Source organism: Carettochelys insculpta, chromosome 7 (genome assembly GCF_033958435.1).
Source record: "Carettochelys insculpta isolate YL-2023 chromosome 7, ASM3395843v1, whole genome shotgun sequence".
NCBI lineage: Eukaryota > Metazoa > Chordata > Testudines > Carettochelyidae > Carettochelys > Carettochelys insculpta.
The window spans coordinates 22,148,220-22,168,409 of record NC_134143.1 but is presented as its reverse complement, the minus strand read 5'-3'; the positions used below and the strand labels follow the sequence as shown (position 1 = coordinate 22,168,409).

The window sequence follows — 20,190 nt, the reverse complement described above, 5'->3', positions numbered from 1 at the left end:
CCCTGTGAAGGGCGTAATGTTTGGCGAAGGTGTCACAGGATGACCAGGTCGCCACTCTGCAAATGTCTTTTAGCGCAACGCCCTTGAAAAAAGACTGTTGATGCTGCCACCGCCCTAGTGGAATGAGCCCTGGGCGTGGCCAGTAAAGGAGTCTTTTTGAGTTTGTAGCACATTTTTATGCAAGATACGATGTGCTTAGAGATTCTCTGCGAAGAGAGACATTCTCCTTTTGATTTGGGAGCGATAGAGACTAGGAGCCTATCCGTTCTCCGGAAGGACTTGGTCCTGTCCATATAGAAAGCTAGCGCCTGCTCACGTCCAGGAGGTGTAGGCGCGCCTCTTTGTTAGAGTTATGAGGCTTTGGATAAACAAGGGTAAACAATAGGTTCGTTAGTATGAAACTCAGAAAGAAACTTTAGGAACAAAGGCTGGATGCAGCCGTATGGTTACCGCCTCCTTGGAAAAACAGCGCAGGGCGGCGTTGCCATAACTGCCTCAAGCTCGCTCACCCTGCGAGCTGACGTGATTGCGAGAAGAAAGGTCGTCTTCATCATAAGGAGGCGGAGGGAAACCGTGGCCAAAGGCTCAAACGGTGGTCCCCTTTTCGCATTAAGCACCAGGTCCGAGTTCCACAGAGGTGGAAGCGGTTTCTGAGGGGGGTATAGGCTTACCAGCCCTTTGAAGAACCTGGTAACCATGGGATGGGCGAACACCGTGTGCCCTTCCTCTTCGTGTCTGAACACCAAAATGGCGGCCAGGTGGACCTGAAACGAGGATAGCGAGAGTCCTCCTCTCTTGAGGTCCAGTAAATACTCTAATATCACAGCCATAGGCACCGAAAGGGGGCTAGCTGTTTGGTAGAACACCATGCCGTAAAGCGAGTCCATTTCTGCTTGAAGGTCTTCCTGGTGGAAGTCCTGCTGCTACTTTCTAGGACTTGCTGCACTTCCTCCGTACATGTGCTCTCTAGGGAGCTGAGCCATGGATTAACCACGTTTGTAGTCGCAGGCTTTGGGGGTGCGGATGCACTATGGACCCCTGGGCTTGCGTGAGCAGATCCCGCGCCACCGGAGGGGACCTCGGTGGCCGGTCCGACATGCGCAGGAATAGGGGGAACCATTGCTGTCGATCCCACGTTGGGACTATCGGGATCATTCAGGTTCCTTCCCTCCTGGCTTTGTGCAACACTTTGTGGATGAGCACTGTGGGAGGGAAAGCGTAAAGCAGGGGGCCCCTCCATGAGATCGCGAAGGCATCCCTCAGGGACCCCCGTCCCAGTCCTGCCCTGGAGCAGAATCGTGGGCACTTCTTGTTGTGCTGAGTAGCAAACAGGGTCTATCTGGGGAAAAACCCCATGCGTGGAAAAATCGGTTGCAGCAGATCGGGACGGATCTGCCACTCGTGCGTGAGTGCGAAACGCCTGCTCAGCTGGTCTGCCTTCACATTGCGAGCGCCTGGTAAGTACGAGGCTTTCAAGGTTACATTGTTGGCGATGCAGCAGTTCCACAACCGGACTGCTTCTACACATAAGGCACGGGACCGAGCTCCTCCTTGCCGATTTATATAAAACATGGTGGAGGTATCGTCTGTACTGATCCCGACTACCTTGCCTTTCAGTTGGTCTCGAAAGTGTCTGCAGGCGTTGAACACTGCTTTGAGCTCCAGTATATTTGTGTGCAGTGACTGCTCCATAGAGGACCACAGCCCTTGCGTCACCTCTTCGCCCATGTGTGCTCCCCACCCTATGAGGGGGGCATCTGTAGTAAGAAAAACCAATACGTGTGGTTGGTGGAAGGGTACCCTTGTTAGCAGGTTCTCTGGGTTTACCCACCATTGCAGGGATTTGCGCACCTCCGTTGTGGGCGACGCCATCCTGTGAACAGTGTGTGCTGCCGGTTTGTATACGCTCGCCAGCCAATGCTGCATGCTGCGCATGTGTAACCTGGCGTTCTGTTCTACGAAACGTCGCTGCTGCCATGTGGCCCAGCGGCTGTAAGCACGTCAGAACCGGCACCATAGGGCTGAAGGTGAAGCCTTGCGCGAGGGAGCCGATGGCCCGAAAGCGAGTCTCTGGTAGATACGCCCTCACTGTAATAGAATTTATGCGTGCCCCTACGAACTCTATGTCCTGTGTGGGGTCTGTCTTTGATCTTGTCAGATTGATAAGCAGGCCGAGCGAAGAGAACGTGCCTGCTGTGACACATATTATGCGTAGTACCTCCTCCTTTGAGGCCCCTTTGAGTAGGCAGTCATTCAGATACTGGAATATAAATACCCCCTGTCTGTGCAGGTAGGCTGACATCACTGCCAAGGTCTTGGTGAAGACTCTGGGGGCTGAGGAGAGCCCAAACGGTAGGACCTGGTAAGTCGAGGGCTGCGAACCAATCTCCATCGTCTAGTGCCGTAAGGATGGAGGCGTTTGTGATCATCCGAAAACGTTGCTTGCGCAGGTACCGGTGAGGCCTCGAAAATCTAAGATGGACCTCCCCGTGAGGAAGTACCTCGAGTAGAACCCTCTCCCTTGCAGTTGCTCCGGCACTCTTTCCACTGCCCCTACGAGCATGAGATGGTCTACCTCCTGCTTGAGCCTCGCTACATGGGAGGTCTCCTGGAGGTGGGGCCCCGGGTGGAGGTCATGGCGGTGGGAGCAACTGGGAGGGGATGGCGTACCCCGTGGCTATGATCTCCAGCACCCATGTGTCTGTGGTGATCCTTTGCCACTGGTTATAAAATGGTCGGATGATGGCCTTGAGCACTGGTTTCGTGCCCTCTGGAAGCGAGTCCATGAGGGAGGTCAACCTAATGTGGTTGTTGAAATTATGGTTCGCTAGATGCGCTGTGTAATTTGCCATTGGCAACAGTAGCGTGGAGGAGGAGTAGACCTTTCTGCCCAACAGCTCTAGCTTTTTGGCATGTTTGTTTATTCCCCCACGTTGCGACGACTCCGCCACCAAAGAATTTGGTTGTGGGTGGCTGAACAGGAACTCCATGCCCTTCGTGGGCACGAAGTATTTTTTTTTTTTTTTTTTTTTTTTTTTTTTTCGCTCTTTTGTGGACAGGCGGAATAGTCGCAGGAGTCTGCCATATCATAGTGGCAGGCTCCAAGATTGCGTCATCAGCGGTATTGCTATTTTGGAGGAGGCCGGAGGTCTCAGATTTTTGAGGAGCTTATGGTGTTGCTCTTGCACCTTTGCTGTCTGGAAGCCTTGCGTGAAGGCCACCCTCGTAAAACAGCTCTTGGAACTGTTTGAGATCGTCCGGAGGATGGACGCCCCCCGGGGCCGTAGCCTCATCCGGGGAGGAAAGCGAGGAACCGCTGGGGTACGTCTTTCTGGACCCTTCCGGTTCCTGCTGATGATGGTACACCCTCTCACTAGAGGTGTGCGAGGAAAAATCTCGGGGTTCCATAACCAGTCCCCCCTGAGATGCTTAAGTCTCTGTCCCCGGTCACAATTGCCCTTGGGGGTACGAGATCGTTCATAGGGATCTTTCCCTAGTAGATTGCCGATGGTGTCTATGCCCTGCGTGGTAAGGGCGACCACGGCAGTATAAGCACTGGTCTTGGGAAGGTGACCTAGACCACTCCCTTGGTGCATACCCTTTGCGTCTGGGGGAGGGAGACCGTCGAGACCCTGGAGAGAGCGACTTTGCTTAATAGTCCAGCGGTTCAAATCCCAGGAAGGGTGGAGGTGGTCCCAGCCAGGGTGAGGCTGGTTGCAGAAATGGAGAAGGGGGCTCCGGGTAGGCCAAGGAGGGGGGGGACCCCTGCCTTCTAGTTGGAGTCTGCAACATAGCGGAGGGCTGTGAGAAAGCAACTACACAGCCCTGTGCGGAGAGGGGCTGCAATGCCTCCTCTTGTGTGCAGTCTTCCCCCTCCCTTGAGGAGGTAACTCCGCCCCTGACATACAGGGGATCCCGGCCCCGTCCGCACCGAGCTCGGCACACTCGAAGTCGGTGCCGCATGTGCGGTGTCCTTCGGTGCCGGCAGGCTGCGTGCCTGCGTGCTCTGCACCGCCGGTTTTCCGGGGGTCGGTGGTACCGGCGCTTGTTTAGCCACCGCCCTGCCTGCGGTGCGGGGCGGCTGGCTGATTATCGAAGGGTGAGCCGCTTGCACGTGGCTCTCCGTGCCGCCGCCGATCAGCTGTTGCTGCGGCTGGGGGCTGCTTGCTCCTCCCGTCCCGCTCGTTGTTGCTGCCGGCAGGGATCGGGCTGGGGGGCATACAGGGCATTCCGGCGTCCGCACCGAGCTCGGCACGCTCAAGGGCGGTGCCGCACGTGCGGTGTCCTCCAGTGCCGGCAGGCTACGTGCCTGCGCGCTCTGCACCGCCGGTTCCCCAGGGGTCGGTGCCGCTGCCTGCGGTGCCGCTGGTACCAGCGCTTGTTTAGCCGCCGCCCTGCCTGCGGTGCGGGGCGGCTGGCTGATTATCGGAGGCTGAGCTGCTTCCACGTGGCTCTCCGTGCCGCCGCCGATCAGCTGTTGCTGCGGCTGGGGGCTGCTCGCTCCTCCCGTCCCGCTCGCTGTTGCTGCCGGCAGGGATCGGGCTGGGGAGCATACAGGGGATTCCGGCCCCGTCCGCACCGAGCTCGGCACGCTCGAGGGCGATGCCGCATGTGCGGTGTCCTCCGGTGCCGGCAGGCTGCGTGCCTGCGCGCTGTGCACCGCCGGTTCCCCGGGGATCGGTGCCGCTGCCTGTGGTGCCGCCAGTACCGGCGTTTGCTTAGCCGCCGCCCTGCCTGCGGTGCGGGGCGGCTGGCTGAGTATTGGAGGCTGAGCCGCTTCCACGTGGCTCTCCGTGCCGCCGCCGATCAGCTGTTGCTGCGGCTGGGGGCTGCTTGCTCCTCCCGTCCCGCTCGCTGTTGCTGCCGGCAGGGATCGGGCTGGAGATACTTTCCTCCGTTTCTGCGCTGATGGAGTGAGGGAGGCAGCTTTCCTTTTAAGGGCCCCGGAGGGTCCCTCCTGCTGCGGCCGCTCCGGCGCTTCTGGCTGGAGGGCCTTGTCAAGAAGCAGCATTCTTTTTTTTTTTTTTTTTTTTTTTAAAAGCCTGAAGAGGACATTGTTGGTGAGTCTTTGTGTTTTTAAGTGGGTACTTAGCACCTTCTTTGTGCCGTTTTCCCCGTCCGATGGCCTGCCTTAGCAGGAGGGCTGATAGCCCTAGCTCCTGGCCTCCGGCGCTTGTTACTGGGACTGGCTGAGCTGTCCCTCTCCTAGCTTGTTCGTTGTTGTTTTTTTTTTTTTTTTTTTTTTTATACAAAATAACAAACGGCTAGCTTATAGTAGCCTAAGTGCCTGAAAAAACTTTAAGAAAAAACAGATAAAGCCATTGAATACACTACTTGGCCTTAGCCTAGTTGGATTCCGTCTGCAGCCGACGGCGGTTAAGAGGAACTGGCGGGGACCGGATCGCGCACATGGCCGGGAGCGCGCGGGGGAGCGGCGCGCACCGGCGCATGCGCGGTCCGGCAGAAACTGCTTGGAAGATCCGATCTGCGGCGCCGGGCGAGCCCGACACCTAATGTGGAGCACCCACGGGGACACTCGAAGAAGAAAGCCTTGTTGCAACACTGACTGTTTTGCAGTGGTAATTTATGAATTTGTTCTAATTTCTCCCAAAAATATAACACAACCTTTGACAAATTCATGGGTATTACAGGACTACAAAGTGATTAACCTGCCATTTTTCCCAATTTTTTTACACAAACGTTAGTACGTTATCTGTTGATACCTAAAATGGTTTGTGATCGCACTGTAATACTTGTCTTATCTCACTGATTTGATCTGTATTACTACAGGAATTTATCTTAGGTATAAAATGCAGATTGGGATTTTTGGGTACTGTAAAAGGACAACCACCCACAGATTTACAAAGAAAATTTAATGTTGCATAAACAGGGGCAATTCATCATTTCACTCTAATGTTTGCAGTGCCATATATTATAAAATATAGACAACTATCTTTTGCTGAAGAGTAGAGTGGATCTTTACTCTCCTTTTTCATCCATTAAATTGTGTGACACTCTGCTTATAAAAATGATAGCTGCTGTTTTCATATAGGAAATAGCTACATCAAACTAGATATGCCTCAGATGTGAAGAATAAAATATTCTAGGTTCAAGCATGATTGGTTTTGGGGATTTATTGGTATGCAAAAACAAACTAATACCAATGATTTCATAAAATTCACAGTCGTGGCTATCATTTTGAAAAGATCATTGCCCAACGGCATATGCTACATGTCACACTTAATTTCTAATCCCAAAAAGTTTCAAAGTAAAATTTTCAAGGGGTTGCACTCTAATATATCTTAGTGAAGCACAGCATGCTATTCACATATATAATAGAAAATAAAAGCCAGTGGCATGAGTCATGATGAAAATGCTGGTAAAACAAGGAAGATGAGAACTACCACCAGACAAAAACACCATTCAATATATCCAGGGCAGCCACTGCCACAGTGCAGACAGAGAGGAAAATATATAATATTTAACTTTATGTATGCCTGATTGCTGTTAATGGTAATTGATAAGACTACACTAACCAATCCGCACTTTAATATCCAAAATTCAAGACATTTCATAAATTAACACGCTAAATTATTTGGAAGTTTGGATTTTATAACTATGTCTACATTTTCTTTTTTACATTAGAGAGAAGTCATCTTGAATGCCTTTACCACCCCTAAGACACAGAAGTAGTATCTGAAAGTATTAACCAAAATGCAAACAATTCATTCCCCACTTACACTCAACAGTTTTCTGAGGTGAGTCAGTGCAGAGAAAAATATCATCCAGAAGCACAAGAGCAGCACTCTGACAAAGGGTAAAGAGATGAGCTACAATACATGCTGTGAATTCTTCAGCCAGAATATTTATTTTGGTCTAGGAGCTCCCACCAATGCTGTAAACAAAGTTTAACTTCTTCATCTCCAGGGTCAAAATGTGAATTTAATCTCACTATTTGCATTCAAGTAGTAGAATGACGTTGAACAGCCACTTTTTCGATTACAAGTATTACTCACTGACAGACGCTACTTCATTTCAACAATGTATACTACAGCGTTTATAAGGCCAATAAAAATTGTCAATATAAGTTTTATTTAATTATTCTTTGACTAAAACCCTTATAATTAAAACTCATAATTGAAAATAGTATTAATATTTTTCCTGAAAGTACCACGTAAGTGTGGCATACTATATACGATAATAAAGTAATATTATATATGTGCTTCTACTTAAGGAAATGCAGAGTTCAAAGTGACCAATACTGTACAGGTGAGTGTGATTATCTTAACTAAAGCCCAGCATCATCACAAAGTTCTCCCATTCTCAATTATCAGAACTTATGACAATCCTCAAATTTCTTTAAACAAAATAAAGGTTTTCATGAGTCAGAATTGTTAAAATATTTAACACTCAAATATCTTAAAGATAACTGTCTCCAGTAATTATTTTGACTAAACATAAATCTAGTCTTGTACTAGAAGTTGAACCTCTCTAGTCTGACACCTCTGAGACCTGACCGGTGCTGAAAGGGAAATTTTGCCAAACCAGAGGAGCTCAATATTGTTCAGCAGCTTAGTAATACCTTCACTGCTTATGGGGTTATTAGAAGGTATGTTCAGGGTGTAAATTAGAGCTAAACAACAGCCCAGAATACTGAGAACCAGGACTGGTAGCTGTCAAGAAATTTTATGGGCCCACAGGAAACTTGGCTATACCCATAATAAGTGGACAGTCAGCTAACTAAAATAAATGACTGATAACAGATGTCCCCAGAGACTGCCGGATTAGAGGGGTTCAACATATAACAGCTGCTCTTATTCCTTCCACTAATGTCATGGGACAACTTCAACGATATAACCATACAGAAAGTTTTGTGATATCAGGAGAATGTTTTCTTCAACTTTCATTCACAATTGCAGCCTACATTAAATAAAAATATATACCAGTAACACCTGTGAAGATGACCTAATGTCCTTCAAGTATCCAGCAAACAAAGTATTGCAGCCTAAGAAAGAACATATTTCCAACATACTTCCCAGTAATCAGCCTTCACCTCACCATAGGCTTCTCACAACCACTCATATCAATAAAAAGAGCATGTGATGTGTCACAGATGCATGCCTTTGAACCAAAACATAACAAAAAGCATTAATCCTCCACTCCTATATCATACAGCTTACTAGGAAAACAAACAAAAAACCCACAATAGCTTTGAAGACATGGGAAAAGGAATGGGGGGAAAGAGGAAGAAGAAACAGGTGGCTCCATACAGAGGCAAAGTACTGGGACAATTCCAATTACTAAGGATGGAGGAGTCAGACTCGCTGACAGCAGGAGCCAGGGCAGTGGCAGTGACTCTCCCGTGCCATCTCAGACACCGATGAGGTAATCCCACCAATTCCATCCTTAGGTCAGACTATTCCCATTTTATTGACAGTTGCTCCAACTTCCTCCTGTGCTTTCCGTCAGTTACTCTCTGCTCAGCCTGCATCTTCCCACATTACATATTTTTGATTCTTTCCTATTAGGTCATTGTCTGTTGCCTTCCCTCCTCCCCATGTATGTTTTACATACAGAAAACACATGAGTATTTAAACAGGACAAGTGTGCTTAGACAAGGCCTAAGAGATTTAGTCTGTACAATGGGTACTAGAGAGAAGCCCACCAAATACTCAGGGCGCTATACTCACATCAGAAGAGATCTGGCAGAAGGGAAAATGCTTTCTTACTTGGAAATTGAAAAGACAGGGGAACATAGCAAGAAGAGTTAAGGCTGAATGATTTCCCAGTGAAGGCTATGACCTGAACTAGGAGAGGCAGACAATTCCTGTAAATACAGTAAGTAAGCCAAAGATCTCAGTGGATAGTTTTCTGGATCCATGAAAGAATGTCTTAACTCAGGGTGAGCAAATTTTTTTCATTAAGCCCCTCTTTTTGGCTCTGCAGTTATCCAGCTCCTCACTCCTGCCTCCAAACTTGCAGGAGGACCACAGGAAAGGATGTGGGAAGGAGGTGCTGCAGTAAGGGGATGCTGCCACATGGGCAGCCACCAACGCTGCACGTGCTCGGCAGCCGCTCCTGCCATTGCCTCCACTACCGCTCCAGCCATCCTGAGACCATGAGGCACCACTGCTTGACTCTGAATATTCCAACTGGCCCAGCGGCAGGGAGGCATCTCCTTCACAAGAGTGGCAGCGGAAGTTGTGGGGGAGGAAGCAGAGGGATGGAGAGGCAGCGGAAGCCACAGGGGATTGGAGCGGGTGGGGCGGAAAACAAAATCCATCAACCCCTGCTAAGCCTAGACGAAGCCTGGCTATAGGAACAGCAAGAAATTTTTGGTCTTCCCCTTAATTTGTCAACTTTGGCATTTCCAACAAAAGATAAGAGCTAATGCAAAAGAGGATTTTACAATTTAAAAAGATTTGAAGGCAACAATAATATTTCTATTCACATTTTGTGCTATCAACTGCTGGCTCCTTCTCTATGGAAGCAGAAATCTGATCATATGAGTAAGAAGAGCCTGCAGTGCTGAGTCTGTGGTAATTGTATGACAACGGTCAGACACTTGGGGAAAGAAAGTCACAATTTTAGCCCTTCTGCTCCTCTCATGCATCTCATCTTTAAATCATATTTATTTTTAAACCCAAGAAAGCAAAGAAAATGCCTTCACTGAACTGCAATGGATTACCTACATCCCCTCTCTCCATGAGTGAATTTGCTCCTGTCACCCCGTGTTGGCTTTCCCAGCCCCACTTCTCTCTACACCCAGAAATGCTGCAGCTAATAACGTTTCTGTCTATACCAAGAGCAGCAGGACAAAGAAAACACTCCTCATAGCACTCCAGCAGTGGAGAGCAATAGTTGCTGATGATGGATGTGGGGTGAACCTCACTGCTCCACTGGCAGCCTCCCTTGATCCATTTAGCTTCTGCCACTGTTGGGGGTGGGGGGAAGGGGCCAAGCTCCAAGCCTCATGGGCCAAATCTAGCCTGCAGGCTGAAGGTTCCCCACCCCTAATTTATACCTATAAGTAAAAAATTGCCAAGTGATCAAACCATTAAGTAATACATATCCCAAGTTTCCTTAGAGAGACATCTGGATTATCCCAGGATATAGATCAGCAGTGGGCAACCTGTGGGCCATATGAGGCACACCAGGGGCTCTACCTGCAGCCTGCCATGCTCCTGGCTGCCTCCCCCCGCCCCACACACTGGGCCATTGGAGCCCCACACTTCCTCTTCCTCCTCTCCCTGTCAGCACTTTCAGAGGAGCCGCAAAGAACCTGATTCATGCTCCATCCCTGCTCTTCCCCCTCCCTCCAGAGATGGAATGCCACAAACAGCTGATTAGCAACATTCCAGCTCTGGAAGAGAGGCAGAGTGGGGCACATGAATTAGGCAATTCACAACTCTCAAAGTGCTGGGAGGGAGAAGCAAGAGCAGGGAAGTGACAGTGGCCCTATGCACGAGAGGCACATGGTGGAGGGGGGCACACAGGTGAGCCACACGTGTACCCCAGTGGGCCAAGGGCTGCTGTGCCTCATTGAGGTGGAGGGTCACTCATATGTCCCACTCACTGCTCATGGGTGCCCATCCCTGATGCAGACTTAGGGAAGTCAATATGACTCCCTGATTATAGCAGATCATTATGGTAAAGAGAGTCTTCATTTTTAAAATCAGGTAATTGAAAAGGTGTTCATTAAATAGGAAATTATACAGGCTGTGAACTACTAGATGACTGAATGGATCAGAAGAGCACAGGTCAGTAGTTCAGCCACAGGAAACGTCTTACCAGTCTTTGAACCAATCCAGACACCTTTGTGTAGAAAGTCCAAAATTCAGTCTAATGCAGCAGGTCTCAAACTGCTGGATGGGACCCCATAGCGGGTTGAGAATCTGTTTTAACGGGGTCACCAGTGATAGCTTACACTTGCTAATGCCAGGCGACAAAGCCCAAGCCCCATCACCCAGAGCCATAATTCAGACTGATGACTTCAGCCCTGGTTGGCAGCTCTCAGATAATATCCTCTAGGCTTTGGCCTCCCACACCAAGGCCAGTGGGGCTCAGGCTTGTGGTCCCCCTTCCTGGGGCTATGTAATAATTTTGTTGCCTGAAGGGGCTGCAGTTCAGTCAAGTTTGAGAACCCCTGATTTAATAATTAAATCACCTGTCAAAAGTATAGTTAGGACAAAGTGATAAACTGTAAACAAGCAATGCACTGTCCCCAAGTGTCAGATCTGACCACCACTTGTCTCTCTCTTTCACTGTCAGAGGCTACTGGTAAAGCATCTTGTTGCTCCATCCTTCTGCAACAGAAAAGATAAAGAGCTTACAGTTTAGAGAGGACTTTGACTGACCAAACCCAGCTTAACTCCTTGCAGAGTCAAAACAGCAGTAGTAATCATCAGCCAAAATTTACTGTAATTTTTTTTCAAGTACAACAAAACAATTGTCTAAACGCAGTCCAGCTCTTCACAGTACAGAAAGATTAGAATTGTACATTACCTTGATTCTAGAGCAGCCTTTCCTATTGTTTCACAACCTACATCTACAAAGGGACAAAAGACCTTACAGGGCTCAGATGGCAGGCCTAAAAAAAAAAATCACTGTGTCAGTTACAGGGGATCCTCCATTCTCACAGGGTCCCAGAGCTAAGAGGCTCCACCCTAGCACTTAGACATTTTTCAGCCCAGGAGGCTCAGCTCTGCAAGCCTGAGTTGGCTGACCCTGGTCAGCCACAGCTTTTTTCCCCCTTTACAGATGTACCCTTACAGGCTCAATGCACAGTTTTAAAAATTTACACATTTGAGACAGATGCAGCATCACAAAGAGGAGTCATTAGAAAATTTTAAAACTACTTAACTAAAGGGTTTGCAGTTTTGCAGCAACTCCTTTCGTAATTTTTGTTCTTCTTATGTGTTGCACACATCTACTCTTGGCGTGTGCACGAATCATGCACAATCACTGGAAAATTTTTCTCTTCGTGATATCCATTAGGGTGACTCCAGCTCCCTTTATGGCCCGACACTGCTAGTTCTCACACAAAGCAACCAGTTGACTCCATGGCCCCTCAGTTCCTTCCTTCTGGTAACTCCAGTGCAGAGACATAGGAGGGCAGTTCACAGAATGAACATAAGCAACACATCTCAAAGACAAGTTACAGAAGATCAGTAACTGGTTTTGTCTTTGTGACAGACAGATGGCCATGTTCATCTGTATTCTACCAAAACAAAAACAGCAGTCATGTAGCACTTTAAAGAATAATAAAATAATTTATTAGGTGATGAGCTTTTGTGGGACAGACCCACTTCTTCAGATCACAGCCATACCAGAACAGACTTTGATGTGCATGTCCATTCCACTCGACAACTTCCAAGCAGAGATATAGGGAGATGGATCAAAGTTTACATACGTATAGATTGCATGAAGCCCAATCAAATCTGACAGTCTCTAGAGTAGTGAGTAGAGGTGTAATAAGGGAAATGGGAGAAAAACAGATACACTGATGACCAAGTTGCTGCTTTGCAAAATGTCCTGAGTAGGGATTTACACAAAGAATGCTGCTGAACACACTTCTGTTCTTCTTAAATGAAGAATCAGGATACTTGATGGGGAAACACCAACCTGGTCATAACAAATACATGATGCTATCCAGGACGAAATCCTTTCTGAAGAGATTAGAAGACCTCTTTACATCTGCTACAGCCATGAACACATGGAAGGACTACTAAAATTGTTTAGTTCCTTCTATACAAAATGCTTGTGCACATACAATATGCAACAAATGAAGTTGTTGGTCATCTTTGCATGGAGTCTGTGGTAAAAGGGATTCAAAGGATACGGTGATTTGCCTAAATTACTTTAAGAAACTGGGGTGAGGCAGCTACGAACAGGTAGAGCAGAAACACCATGAAATGTTAGTGTGCACCGTTCACTATGACTAAGGAACTTTCTGTGGTATATCAACACAGGGAAGTAGGCTCCTCTTAAATCAAGGGCAGCATTTCAGTCTTCCAGAACCAGCAAGGGACTAATGGATGCCAGGGTGACTATGTGGAACCTTTTCTTTTTGAAATTTTTGAGTTGCCACAAGTTTAGAAGAGACCTGTCATATGCCATCAGAACTAGGAAACAGTGGGGGTGGAAACTCCTTTCCCTTAATCTTTGCAGTCTCTTTTTTTCAGCTCCCAGCTGAAGGAGGGACTGAACCTCCTGGTGCATGAATTTCTCATGGGAGGGGTCCCTTTAAAGGGATGGGGAGAGAAGGGGCGGAAGAAGAGTAGAAGTGAACTGGAGGGTGTATCTGTCCTCCACAGCACTCAAAATCCAGTGGCCCATGGTCATACCAGACTGAGCACTAAGAAAATGGAAAAGTGGGTTTGCAAATAAAGTAAAAACATTGTCTGGCATCATGGAAACAGGTACTATGTTCTCTATCATCCCCTCAGAACTCCTGCTTAGAATCTCCTGGACATCTGGCTTGGGCAGGCACTGATGTTGTGGAACAAGGGAATAGAGGCTTACACCAATAATCCCTATTTCTGCAGCTCACAATGGGTTTCCGTGGCAAGAGAACACAGCGTTGGTCTTGAGTATTTTAGTCCATGAAGCTTTGCTCTGTTCCTGCACAGACTGTTGGAACTCCTGAGTCAACACAGAGGACTGCAACCATGAGTGCCTATGGATTGTCACTGCAGCCAGATCAACAACATCCACAACACGCTGTGAAGCAACACCACCCTGATTCTTACTTGTCCAGAAGCAGAGGGAACTCCTGTTTAGCTTCTTGTGGCAACAATTCTTTCAACTTTTACTTGGAGTCCTTTGATTTCAGGAGTTGGCTCTGATGTCCCTTCCTTTCTCACTCACTAACACCAGAAACTACAAAAAGCCCCCCTTTTGTTGGGGGGGGGAGGGGGAGGGGAAGGGGTAATGTGGGTGAGTGGAGGAACTTAACTTCGGGAATGTACATAATACTTCATTCGGCCCCTTTTGAACTGATGGGAATGGATGTTACAACCGGTTCAACAACAGCCTTTATGAGAGGCAGGGTTATTTTGGGAGGGCTTATAGCAGCCGAAATGTCAACCAAGCTGTGGGAGGACTTTTACTAATTCAATCAGTATATCAAGATTTCTAACCACCTTCTAACAGCTCTTGGTAAGTCTTACCATTGGGACAAGTGAGACAGGAGGAGGTCAGCCCAGGCTGTGGATGCTCTTCCTCCTTCACCAGGATCCTGCTGAGCCAGCTTCTGTAGACTGGTACTGGTCTAAGTACCAGAATCAGGACCAAATGCTACCTGGTCAGATGGTCCTGTATGTCTTTCTGAACCCACTGAATGCAAGCCCTTGAAACACAGTAAAACCCCACAGGTTCTAATAGGACCATTATAAGTAACTGACCTCTTGGATCAGAGTCTTGGTATTCTCGTGCCTGGATCTATTGAAGAATTGGTGAGAGAGACTTCGGAGGACAGGAAAAGAAAATCTCCAACTCAGAAGATGATGAGTCTCCCTCCAGGGACCACAGAAGTGCAACTGCCAACAGTGCTGACAATCAGTGTTGGGACACTAGAGAGAACTGAGCGAAGCCCCAAAGCTTTCATGTTCCTTGAAGACCAAATTACACCACTTTGAAGGCAATAATACACTGCAGTTTTCACATCTGGTATATCTACTTTGAAGAGGAGGACGATGACATTGTCAGAGTTTAAGGAAAATATTTTTCCCTCCTCTTTGTAGCAAACTTTCAGATATCTGAAAACAGTCACTCTGTCTCCACTGTATTCTCTTTTCCAGTCTAAACAAATCCAGTTCTTTCAGTCTCCCCTCTTAAGTTAGGTTTCCCAGATCTTTCATTATTTTTGTTGGTCTTCTCTGGACTCCTCTCCAATTTGTCACAGAAATCATAGAACAGCAGAGCTAGAAGAGACCTAAAAAGGCCATCGAGTCCAGCCCCTTGCTCTAAGCAGGACGAAACCCATCAGATCAACCCCTCCAGGGCTTTCTCGAGGCGAGCCTTAAACACCTCCAGGGATGGAGACTCCACTACTTCCCTAGGTAGACCATTCCAATGCTTCACCACCCTCCTAGTGAAAAAGTTTTTCCTAATGTTCAATCTGGACCTTTCCAACCGCAACTTGAGACCATTGTTCCGTGTTCTGCCATCTGTGACCACTGTGAACAGCTTCTCTCCAGCCTCTTTGCAGTCTCCCTTCAGTAAGTTGAAGGCTGTTATCAAATCCCCCCTCAGTCTTCTCTTCTGCAGACTAAACGGTCCCAATTCCCTCCACCTTTCTTCATAAGTCATATGCTCCAGCCCCCTAATTAGTTTGGTTGCCCTCTGCTGGACCCTCTCCAGTGTATCCACATCCTTCCTATAATTGGGGGCCCAGAACTGGACACAGTGCTCCAGATGCGGCCTCACCAAAGCCAAATAAAGAGGAATTATCACTTCTCTGGATCTACTGGCAACACTCCTCTTGATGCAACCTAATATGCCATGAGCTTTCTTGGCTACAACGGCACACTGTTGACTCATGTCCAGCTTTTCATCCACTACAACTCCCAGGTCCTTTTCTGCAAAACTACTACTGAGCCAGTCGAACCCCAGCCTGTAACAATGCCAATGTCCACATCTTTCCTTTAACTTGTAGGGTCAGATCCACCGCTACATTCTGCACTGCCTCACAGTCATATAAAGCAACCAAAGTAGTTGTGCATTTACTCCAGCTTTCCATTTCTTCTTGCTCTCCAAGGCTGCTGCTACACCACCACTCTCCCGTTGGAGGTGCCATGGTAATGAGGCAATTTGAAGCAGGCTAATGAGGCACTAATATGCATATTCAGCACCTCATTAACATAACAGCAGCTGCACAAACAGACCTCAAATTGCAGACTGACAGTGAAGATGGGGGCAGCTTCAAAATAAGTGCCCTACTTCGACATTCCCTTACTCCCATCTAGATCTGTTGAGAGCAGGAGAATGTCGAAGTGGGGCGCTTATTTTGAAGCTGCCCCCATCTTCACCGTCAATCTGCAATTCGAAGTCCGTTCTCGTGGCTGCTATTATGCTAATTAGGCACCAAATATGCACATTAGCGCCTCATTAGTCTGCTTCAAATTGCCTCATTACCATGGCACCTCCAACAGGAGAGTGGTAGTGTAGCAGCAGCTTACATTACCTTCCGTGTTCCTTCCTCCTAGTTTTGCTGCCTCCTGTGCTCATTACTGAGAGCATACATTTGTGGTAGTGGGTAGTCCAAGAAGATAAATTTTATTTAAAAAATTTATCAGCTGAAGCTGAAGAATAAAATCTTTGGAGAAACTTTAGTTTCTGTCATCTTTTAGAATAGCCACAACCCTGTTCTTCCTCAGTGAGAGCAAACAAGTTAGTTTCCAGGACAAAGAACAATGCAAGTGGGGTCAGTTTTAAGAAAAGAGTATTAACTGAGAAGAACCGGTGACCTCAATCCCACTGAGGTTAGGTAATGGCAGACATTGAAAAACGGCAAGTTTTTTTTTTAAAAGGGAAAAAAAAAAAAGGATGATGCACCAACATTGCTTAAGAATAAACTTGTACTTCTAGAAAACATCTGCATAAATAATCAACTCCTTAGCATGAAAGCAGGATAAGTAGTAATAGACTTAACCCACAGCCAGGGAGATTTAGGTTAGATATTAGGTCAAACTTTCAAACTATAAAGTACTGGCAATGCATTAGAGGAGTATGAGAGGCCACATGCTCCCTCCAGATGCTGTGCCTGTCAATGGTAAGGGGCCAGACCCTCTGGGTGGCCTGCAGAATCGGGGAAGGGGTGGGCTGATTTCCAGAGCAGAGGTCAGCCCCCGCGCCCCCACCAGCAGCTGCAGGGGAGAAATGAAACATGACTTCGCTCCCTACCTGCTGGTGCATCATTTGGGGGAGGAGAAGGATCACCCCTCCCTGCCCCCGCCCCCTCCCACACACTCGTGGGAAACGGAGTGACGTGGCTGGCAGCCAGAAAGCAGAGCCACATTCATTCCACTTCCCCCTGAGGCCACTGGTGAGCGGCCAGGGAGGGTGGGGAAAAGAGAAGAGGCAGCACAGGCTCCTGCTGCAATCACCAAACCCCAACTAGCCTCCCAGACAGCACCACTCAGTGAGGCATCATGTGGTAGCATGGCGAGTTCCCCTCACTCCATCCTTTCTCCCAAGTTACTCCAGTTACCCTTGCTATAAAGGATAGTCAGGTACTGAAATAGGGTTACCATGGAAGGTTGTGGAGTTACAGTCACTGAAGATTTAACACATCTAACACAGAACAAGAGGCAATGGACTTAAACTGCTGCAAGGGAGGTTTAGGTTGGACATTAGGAAAAAGCTCCTAGCTGTCAGGGTGGTCAAACAGTGGAATAAATTGCCAAGGGAGGTTGTGGAATCTCCATCGCTGGAGATACTTAAGAACAGATTAGATAGATGTCTATTAGGGATGGTGTAGACAGTACTTGGTCCTGCCATTGGGGCAGGGGACTGGACTCAATGGCCTCTCAAGGTCCCTTCCAGTCCTAGTATTCTATGATTCTATGATTACACAAACACCTGCCAGGGTGCTCTAAGTATACCCCCTTCGGATGGGGGGTGGGGGTGGACACGGTGATCTCTAGATATTCCTTCCAGTCCAACATTTCTACAAATATAATAGGAAGTCTTTGGGGGGTGGAGGGGAGGAGCATATGACAATTGGTTTAGGCTTTATAAAGAGACATCTTGGACAGCTGCGTGATACAAGACCCTCCATTTAATGGAGCTTTGAGCTCTTCCTGTTCATTCCAGGTAGGTCCCATTCCAGATGTATTTTCAGAAACCAACACACTCAGCACTGACTGCACAAGCAAAATGTACAAAGTGTTGCAAAATATTCTCACATTTATTATATTCTGCTAAAAGATAAGATTCCTGCCTAAGCTTTCAAATACTTGATTTTACGTGGAATTATGAATGAAGTTTTTAAACACAAAAATGAAACAAGAAGCCCTGAGGACAATGTCTATACCACACTCCAAATGTGTGTGTCAATTTCTGTAGCCCTCATCAGGAAAGCATGACTAGAATTTAAGTGGGGGGAAAGAGACAGATGCACAATTACTAGAGAAGCATATTCTCTTCTCCACTCCCCAAAACCAATAATACAGTAAGATTTTGCTTTATCCTTCTGAAACGGAAGAATATATTTAGGCAACAATCAAGCAAGAAGATTGCATTACAATGCTCTCATGCACTCACAGCTTTAAGATTGTTAGTTTTTGGGTGGCAAAGTTTTGTAATCTTAAATACAGATTTGGCTTCCAGGTGCAACAGTAATATTGAAGTTGAAGCAAGATAATTAAAACACAAGTGACATCAATCCAGAAGGAAAAAGGATGCCCAAATATTCAAGTAATCAAACCATTTACTAACTGAATAGTTACAGATGCTTTATAGTCATTTGAAGACGGGTTAAATACTGCACCCATATCAAATAGGAAAAGACCGACTGTGGGCCAAATCCAGCCCAAAACATTTGAACAGACTCCAAAATTTGTTTATTTATCATCATTATTGTTTCCTTTCGTGTCTGTACATTGACCAAAAAATTTGGATCCTGATAAAAAATGACTACGCAAGATAACACACACACTCTCTCTCTCTCTCTCTCTCTCTCTCTCTCTCCCCCCCTCTCCCTCCCTCTCTCTCCAAGAGCCTCAACACCACAATCACTGAATAAAATATGAGAATGATTGTCTACTTCCAGTATTATCACTTACCCTCTTTGGCCCACTAAAAATCTTCCTGGTGTTGTCCTTAGATTTATCACCTTGTTTATTTGTGGACTTCTTATTGCCTTCAGGTACACCAGATGAATCCTCTGAAAAATCCAGTAGATCTGTACAGGTAAACATAATCAACAATATTTTATCAGTCAGCCACTTTCCACAAAATTTTACAGGTGCCAACATTATATATTAATCATATTCTTACATTTATAATTATTTTTGAAACTGCCTGAGACTACAATGCATCATTTAAATACTTGAAAAAACCTGGTAAGTGTTGTAGTTATTGCATGAGAAACCAAATTTCTACCACGACACTGGCCCAAGACCCAAGTTGAAAAGACTAACTTATCTTGAAAGAATTTATGCTGTTTCTAACTGCTTGCTATGATAGCAGAACTAAGCTCTTTATAAAGCTAATATTTCACAAGATAAAAAGTTATATTGGAAAAAGTGGAATAAATCAAAATTGAAATCAATGTTTTACAAGTACATTACCTTGTAAAATTGGCAAAATTTGAAAACAAAAAAAATGTGCACATTACTAGAAGTTTAACTATTAAGAGTGACCATTTCAAGCCTCCAGAGTTCATATACCAGACTTTAGAACTGATATCGGCTTTTCACATTGACAGGTTTTTTTGGCACATGCCAGGACTACACACAGTAACCCATATACTGCAGGACCACATAAGTTACATGTTAGTCATCAACCTGAAGCTCTGTAAAAAACTGCTTTAATTAAATCCAAATTTATGTTCATATCTCACTTTTGGAGAGAGACATAATTATTACTCAGAAGTAAAGTGGATGTACTTCTGAATCATTTAACTATTATTAATATATAGCTTTCTAGAAATAGGCGGGAAAAGTTTTGCTGCCACCCCTCCAGATGGAGAGAACTAGTTGGCAGCAATCACAAGTGGTTTTCTTTCAAGAACACCTGGTCACTGCTATCCAGCTCCTTCAGGTACTCAAAGTTTTTACGGCAGCACTCCCAAACTGATACATGCAAAATAGTTTCTTTAAATATGAATTTGAAGCAGTTCTAATCCTGCTGGACTAGTGGTCAAAGTCCTACAGTAATGTTATATTATTTCATTATGTTATAATAATAATAATAATCCAAAGTCTTAAATTTAGCAGTAGTCCAAGGGAATCAATATGCCTAATGTGCCATTAAAGAACTGAATTGTCACTTGATAGGCAACTGTACAACTGCAGCTAAAGTAACGCATGAAGCCTGTAGTGCTGCTCCTATGGCTGCTCACTGAACATTCACAGGGTTTCATGCAACAGGATTCCGTGATATGTATTCTAACAGCGTTATTTACGATCAGGGCTTCTTCTATGTGCAATTATATAAACAGTAAATGGATCTGAAATGGTGTTA

The 20,190-nt window shown here is 46.4% G+C and overlaps 1 protein-coding gene across 1 annotated transcript in view; it reads right to left on the bottom strand.

The window, feature by feature from the left end:
* The window catches only part of WAPL (WAPL cohesin release factor), a 145,912-nt gene that overhangs the window by 59,020 nt on the left and 66,702 nt on the right, over window positions 1-20,190 (bottom strand). Inside the window, exon 4 of the mRNA XM_075000129.1 lies at window positions 18,789-18,907. Coding sequence (XP_074856230.1) covers window positions 18,789-18,907 — 119 coding nt within the window. The remainder of the gene's footprint in view (window positions 1-18,788; window positions 18,908-20,190) is intronic.